Source organism: Eublepharis macularius, chromosome 12, assembly GCF_028583425.1.
Source record: "Eublepharis macularius isolate TG4126 chromosome 12, MPM_Emac_v1.0, whole genome shotgun sequence".
Taxonomy (NCBI): Eukaryota; Metazoa; Chordata; class Lepidosauria; order Squamata; family Eublepharidae; genus Eublepharis; species Eublepharis macularius.
In genome coordinates, this window is record NC_072801.1 from 60882215 (window position 1) to 60890460 (window position 8246).

Consider the following 8246-nt stretch of genomic DNA (forward strand, 5'->3'; position numbering starts at 1 on the left):
GATCCTGATGATACAAATACGACAAGATGAAAAAATTCGAGGAATTAAAATAAAGGACTATTCATATAAGGTCAGAGCATTTGCGGATGACATAATGTTAATTGTAGAAGACCCATTGGAGAACATGCCAAAAGTGATAGATAAGATTAAGGAGTTCGGAGACTTGGCAGGTTTTTATATTAATAAAAAGAAGTCAAAGATACTATGCAAAAATATGACTAAGCAGAAACAACAATTGTTAACGGAAATAACGGATTGTGAAGTAACAAGTGAGGTGAAATATTTGGGAATCGAACTGACTGCTAAGAATATAGACTTATTTAAAAACAACTATGAAAAACTATGGACTCAGATAGAGAGAGATTTGATTAAATGGAACAGACTAAATTTGTCATGGTTGGGAAGGATTGCAGCAGTTAAGATGAATGTGTTACCAAGAGTAATGTTTTTGCTACAGACAATACCAATCATCAGTGACTCTAAGCAATTTGAAAAATGGCAGAGGAAAATATCAGACTTTGTATGGGCAGGCAAGAAGCCTCGAGTGAAAATGAAAGTTTTACAAGATGCAAAGGAAAGAGGCGGAATGCAACTGCCCAATCTAAGACTTTACCATGACGCAATTTGCTTGGTGTGGTTGAAGGAGTGGATGACGCTAAAGAATAAGAAATTACTAGCCCTAGAGGGATACAAAAAAATATTTGGATGGCACGCATACTTATGGCATGATAAAGTAAAGGCAAACTCGATGTTCCTGCATCACTATATACGGAGAAGTTTATATATAATCTGGAAGAAGTATAGAATCTATCTGGAAGAAGGAACCCCTTTGTGGGTAGTTCCATATGAGGTGATAGATCCGAGAGCTGTTGATAATGAGCAACAATGTCTAACTTATAAAGAAATAACTAGAACTGAAGAATCTAAACTCAGAATAAAGACTCAGGAGGAACTATCACCTTATTATGATTGGTTCCAGTATAGACAGATTAGAGATTTATATAACTCGGACTCTGCAAAGGGAGGTATACGAACAGAAAACTCGGAACTAGAGCAGACCCTTCTTAAAGAGGACAAGAAAAGAATATCTAAGGTATACCAAGCACTGCTGAAATGGTATACTGAGGATGAAATAGTTAAAGGACAAATGGTGAAATGGGCCATAAATTTCAACAAAGAAATAACAATGGAGGCATGGGAATACTTGTGGAAGACTACAATGAAGACAACGACATGCACTAGTATTAAAGAGAACATTTACAAAATGATTTACCGTTGGTACATGACACCAAAGAAGATTGCGCTAGGGAATTTGAACACTTCTAATAAATGCTGGAAATGCAGGAAGCATGAGGGCTCCCTCTACCATATGTGGTGGACGTGTGAGGTAGCTAGGCAGTACTGGGGGGAAATAATAAGAGAAATGAGTGAGATTTTACAATTTCAAATTAATAAGAACCCAGAACTCCTGCTACTAAACTTGGGAATGGAGGGAATTCCAGCCCATCACAGGACGTTGATATTTTACATGACGGCAGCAGCTAGACTTTTGTATGCGCAAAAATGGAAAATACAAGAAGTGCCAACCATTGAAGATTGGATCCACAAATTGCTGTATATGGCAGAAATGGACAAAATGACAAGAAAATTGAGAAACCTGGACTCAGGACAGTTTAACACAGACTGGGAGAAGCTGAAACAATATTTGGAGAAAAAATGGGAGGTGGGAGGAGAACTGTGGCAGTTTGAGAACTACTGAAGTACAATAAAATGTAGAGGGGGGTGACTTTACCGGGGAGGAGAAGAGGTAAAAGAGAATTTCTAAGCAGTTATGATATTAGATTGATATATATAGAATAATAAATAGAATATTGATAGAAAATAATTAATCATAAGGGTTAACTATAAGGATTGATTAACTAGTAATATTTTCTTTTTGATTCCGTACAGTGTACCAAACTGAATATGTTTATTTGAAGTTGTATATGAGTCAAATTGATTGATATCATATATAGACTTATGATTGAAGGGGAATAGAAATACTAATGTAAACAAATATAACTAAAATAGAAAGAAGAAGATAGAATGAATAACATATAGAGTATAAGTTAAACTGGCTGATTTATATGAATGTATGGTTTACATAGTTTATGATATATAGAAATATTTGAAAGTGAAATAATGAAAAATGGGATAAATTGTTTATCCATTATGGAAAAAGGGACTCATAGTCAGGGTACAGAGTATTAAAAATAGTTAAAGAAGTATTGCTTAGAATAAAGGGAGAATATATATTTGTTAGATAGAGGAATATATAAAGAGTAAGGGAAAAGGGATAAAGGGTTGGAAAACTGTTGGAAGTCAACAAAATGGGGGGGGAAAGGGAGGGGGTTAGAAATTGGGAAATGGGAATATTGACAGTAATGTGTAAACATTTGATCCTAACCCAATAAAAAAATTTTCAAAAAAAAAAAACTTTCTTCATTGCCTGACTTTCACATCCATACATAGTAATGGGGAATATGGTTGGATTATCTTGTTCTTGGTCCCCAGAGAGACATCTTTATCTTTAAGGATCTTTTCTAGTTCCCTCACAGCTGTTCTTTCAAATCTCTGTCTTCTGATTTCTTCATTGCAGTCTCCCTTTTGGTTGATGATGAGCCAAGGAATAGAAAATCTTGGACAATTTCAATTTCCTCATTGTCAACTTTAAAATTGTGTAATTCGTCAGTAATCATTACTTTTGTCTTCTTGATGTTCAGCTGTAGTCCTGCTTCAGTGCTTTCTCCTTTAACCTTCATCAGTAGTAAATAGATGTTGTGGCACCCCCATTTCTCTTAACACACTTCATACCTTTTCATGATCCACAGAGTCAAAAGCTCTGTTGTAATTTATAAACACAGTCTGATTTTCTTCTGAAATTCCCTGGCGCATGTTTGTCAAGTGCTGGGAGATGCAATGTTAGATAGGAAATGTAGTTTTAAATGACAGAGCCAGCGGAGATCGCACTGGAGGGGATGGATTCTCTCACAGTCCTCCACTGCCTCTGGCATGCTGGACTGTCTTCCCTTCCAGAGTCTTTCTCTGCCTCGCTGCTTAAAATTTCAAATTAACTGAGACTTTCACTCTCTGCCTTACAAACTTTTGGGAGATATTGTTATCAGAATAAAATGAAGGAGGGGAGAAAAATGTGGTATTTTGTTTTGGGTTCCCATTGTAGAGAAAGGGAAAAAGCAGGGTATAAATATCGAAATACAAAAATATTTAAGTAGTCTGATTGTTTCGGGCAGATCACAAGAGGATTAGCATCTTCCTTTCCTTCTCCTGTGCACAGATCCCCCAGAAACCATGGATTATGCCCAAGTCAACAACATCCGTTTTGCTATAGGAGTTGTGATTCTTCTCCTCCTCACATATATTGTGACTTCTGATTATCTCTTCTGGAAGGAACAAGGACGTAAGGTGGTATGTTTTTCAAACCTTTCTGTCTGGTGTACCTTTCCAAAGAAAACAGAACCTGAGTTATAGGAGACTTGGCTGGATTCCTAAAGGACTTCAAAGGACCACCTCTTAGTGCTTTGTATCCCAGGTTTAGGGCCAAGCTAGATGGCATGATTTTTATCAAACCTGTCTCAATTTCCACACATCCACCCAGCAATTGTATGGAATGTCATTTTAAAAATTAGCCGGAGCCTGATTCTGTGTATTACTACAGGGTGGGGAGAGGAGGGGCTCCCGCACCATTTTCATAAGCCAAAATGACCCCTGGGGAAGACTTATGTTCTCCCCTTTTGCAGGTGCTGTGTGACTGCTGGCCAAATGAAGGGAGTTCATCTGGACCCGACTCCTTAAAAATCACATCTAGTTCAGCCCTTATTCTCACTCTTCAGAATCCCTGCTATAATATCTTTAGTGGTGGGGCTAGGAGTCCCTTTGCCCAGGTGATCAGAGAGCCGATCAGAGCAGACAGTCCTAAGCTCTAGGGAGTAAAGAAGCTGACTCAACAGAATTCCAAATCACAATGAAATGGCGCATAGGGATGCCAGTCCCCCGCCAGGTGCAGGGGATCCCCCACTCCCACCCTCCACCCCCTGCCTACCTGGCCAGTGGGGGGGAACACGCCTCCCGGGGCACACTCCTAGGCTGCGTGGCATGCTCATGCATGCCATAGCAGCCCAATTCAAGCTGGATTAGGATCCAAATGGGCTCAATTCGGCCCCAAATGGAAAGAAATCAGCCCATTGTGGAGTGCAGGAGCATTCCAGGACCCATCACGGTACCCTGGCAGCACTCCCGTGCTCTGCAGAAGGCCAATTTGGCCCCAAACAGACCAAAATCAGGCCACTGCGGAGCACAGGGGCACTTCCATGGGTGGCACAAAGCCTGCGCAATGACGTCACTTCCCAGAAGTGACATCATTGCGTAGCCTGAGAGTGCGAAGACAACTCCAAAGATGATTACCAGGTCTCTCGCCTCCCACCCAGAGGGTAAGGAACCTGCAACCCTCGTCTCCATGTGTACCCAGCTGTATCTGTTATGCAAATTTCAAATCTAACAGTCTTGTTATGTTTCTGGTTCTTATATTTTCAGTAACATATATTTACATTGAACAGGTTTTGTGTGACATTTCTAGAGATGCTGGAACCACTGGCTAAGATGGAAATCAAGTGCAGCTTTCTGAATCAGCACTCCATGACAACCGTAAAGTTTCCTGAAGATGTGTATGAAATCATATCAGAAGCACCTCTTTTTAAGACATTCCAATAAGCATCACCTTCCTTTGACTATGTCCACCAATGACTAGTTTAAAGATTTTAAATTTCTTCCTTTTTCATGCAAAGGATGTCAGAGAACTTTACAAATGCAACTGCCCATGCACATTACAGAAAGAGGGTATTTATGGTTACAAATTAGAACCCTAAATCTCTGCATTCTTTATCTTTGGGCACTAATTGAAACCACACTGCCTCTTTTTTTCCTCTACGAATGCTAAAAGCAGCACTCTCTATTTCAATCATTTCTGTTAATGGCCTAGTGAAATTTTTAGGCAGATTTCTTTTCCTCTCCCTTTGAACTGCATTGTTTACTAGATATATTGCAGTGTCTGAATTTCAGCATTCTAATTGTGAAATCAGTTTATATGATACGTTATACTGTTGTTGTTGCATTATCCTACATGGAATTCATAATTATTTATGGATTAAGAAATCATTAAAAACTATTCAAAGACAAGATGGCACTCATATTTTGAGGGATGGACTGTTAAGAATATGGTCTCGAGGGGGCGGGGCGTCAGCGTGTATGCTAGACGCGTGAGTTTCAGGCTCCTGGATCTTCCCTTCCCCCGACTGAATTATTAGCTCCTTAAAGTGATCCTAACAAGCTACAACTATGGGCAAGACAGGAGGAAATAAAAATAAATCTTCAGAGCCGATTTCACAATCAGTAAAAACCTTTTTTTCGGCGGGAGAGCACAGAAACAGCGCTGCAGCTGAACCCCACTCTACAGCCAAAATGGCCTCCGTCATTGCTGAGGAAATAACTGACACAGAAACCCAGGTACAAGAAACAAACCTAAGTATTAAAATAGATCAACTGGAAGATAAAATTGCCAATAGAATGGAGAGACTTCTGAAACCTATGAAGGATCAATTGACTGCAATATCTGAGTCTCTCCAGCAAGTAACTCGCACTGCAGACTCTGCTTTAGAGCTTAGCTTGTCCTTGCAAAAAGAAACACGCACTCTGCAGGCTAGCGAGAGCTGGATGAGAAATAAAATCATGGACCTGGAAAATAAATGGAAATCAAATAATTTAAAATTTCGCGGATTCTCAGAATCAGAAGAAGGCTCAACTGAGTTAATAGTCTTCCTTTCAGGATGGCTGGCTCAGGAACTACAATTGGAAGACGGTGTGGCACCAAATATTGTAGCTGCGTATAGGATGGGCTCCCTCCGCAACTTAAGAAAAAACACTAACAGAGATATTATTGTTACGTTTATGGACTCACGTACTAAAGAGAAAATCCTTCAAGAGGCTAGAAAAAGAGGCTTTTTACTTTTTCAAGGGCAGAGAATTCAAGTTTTCCAGGACTTGTCAAGCGAAACCCTTTTGCAGAGAAGAGAGCTTAAACCCATAACCACTCAACTAAACAGCGCAAACATCAGATACAAATGGGTGGCCTCCTCTAAACTCCAAGTAGTACATCAGGGAAGAACTCTTCAAGCAACGGATCTGTTATCTGGCACATCTCTTCTTAAGGAACTGAACTTATCCTCACCGGATCTGAACAAAAGCTCTACTGTCGCACAGAAATCCTCCACTATGACGGGATGGGCCACGATACCGATGAAAACAACTGCCTGAGGGAGAAAATGCATGCAAGCAACCATCATTTCTTAGAGTTTTTCTCTAGCGTTTCTGTCTGTCAATATTGTTCTTGCCCCTAACATTTCTTCTTCTTCTCTATCTGTAGCTTCAGACCTTTCTGTAACTGTAGTCCTCATCTCTTTTCTACTTCTTCAGTCGGGGGGGGGAGGGGGGCTAAACCTGGTACTCATTTTAGTTCCCAGTTGTATAGGATCCTCCAGAAAAGGGGAGAACCTAACCATTCTCCTTATTTGTGTTAACACAGGCAGTTTAGACCTGTGCCTCTGGAGAGATTGCTCCTTCACACGAAGGAGCAGTATTATGTTAACTGGTGTTTTGTTTTTGTTCAAGGGGGTGGGATGGGGTTATTGTATTAATGTTACAGTTCTGTTTGACAACATATATTATGCAATATTGGAGGAACCATACAGAGTAGCTGAAAATAGGTTATCAAAGACTCAGAGGATGCCTTATTTCCTCATGCTCACAGAGTTTTATCTGTCCATTATATCATTCTATTTAACACATAACTAATGACAGATAGAATCAAAATTATTACTCTAAATTGCAGAGGATTAAACAATCCTATAAAACTTAAACGTGTTACTACAGCTTTAGTGAAGCAAGGGGTAGACATACTGTTTTTGCAAGAAACCCATTATAGGAAAGAAATGCCTCAGGTATTAAAGTCTAATCGTTTCAATGTGCACTTTCAAGCCCCAGGCTCATCCAGTGCCAGGGGTGTTGCAATCTTAATCTCAAAGAATGTTAGATTCCAATGTGAAGACTCAAAAATAGATCCTAGGGGACGCTTTATTTTTGTCAAAGGGGTTCTGGAAGAAACAAAAATAACCTTGGCATCTATTTACGCTCCAAATGACAAGCAAATTGAATTTCTTCATGAAACTCTATCTAATTTAAGGTTGTATGCGGATGGTGAAATTTTGGCAGGGGGGGATTTTAACTGCATAGCAGATTCAAACCTGGATCGATCCCAAAACAACAGGGTACATCAGAGAAACAAAGTAAATCGATCAAACCTCAATTTACTATTTGACAAATTTGAGTTTAAGGATGTGTGGCGCTCACAGCACGGCCTAGAGAAAGACTTTACCTATTTTTCTGCCCGTCATCAAATCCATACTAGAATAGATTACATATTGGCTTCCCCCAAAATTTATCATAATATAATCTCTTCCACCATAGGCAGTAAAATCTGGACGGACCATGCCTGGGTAGACTGTTTTTTGACCTTTCCGGAAAAAATAAAACAAGACACTCACTGGATACTGAACAAATCTCTTTTATTACACCCAACAATTAAAAAAGAAATTGAATTAGAACTGGAAAATTATTTCAAAGAGAATACAGAAGGTGAAGTCTCTCAAGCAATAATTTGGGAAGCCATGAAGGCTGTAGTCAGAGGTAAAATCATATCATTAGCCTCATTCTATAAAAAAGAGAGAGAGAAGACTAGATCAGAAATTATATCCAAAATCCATGCTCTTGAAAATAAACACAAAAAATACTGCAATAAGAAAGACTATAATCAATTGACTTTAGAAAGGAAAAAGCTGGAGGCACTTGAGACATCTTCCATACAAAAGAATCTACTGTTTTTAAAACAGAGGTACTGGCACAAAACCCCTAAAACGTTACGCCTCCTAGCTTGGAAAGTTAAAAAGAAATCCTCTTCCAACCAAATTTCTTTAATTAAAAGAAATGGTAAATCTCACACTTCCAATAATAAGGAAATCCTAGATATATTTCGTGACTTTTATTCTACTTTATATAAATCAAAGAATCCAACACCATCTGGTATTGAGGACTTCCTAAGCTCTCTTACAACCTTGAAACAAATTACTCCAGAGCATAAA

At 39.1% G+C, this 8246-nt stretch overlaps 1 protein-coding gene across 1 annotated transcript in view; it reads left to right on the forward strand.

Annotated features, from left to right (window-relative positions):
- The window catches only part of LOC129339524 (leukocyte immunoglobulin-like receptor subfamily A member 3), a 31271-nt gene extending 26112 nt beyond the window's left edge, over positions 1 to 5159 (forward strand). The window contains exons 8-9 of the mRNA XM_054994106.1: positions 3335 to 3465; positions 4614 to 5159. Of these exons, the coding sequence (XP_054850081.1) occupies positions 3335 to 3465; positions 4614 to 4655 (173 nt within the window). The 3' untranslated portion in view covers positions 4656 to 5159. The remainder of the gene's footprint in view (positions 1 to 3334; positions 3466 to 4613) is intronic.
- Positions 5160 to 8246: the final 3087 nt, after the last annotated feature.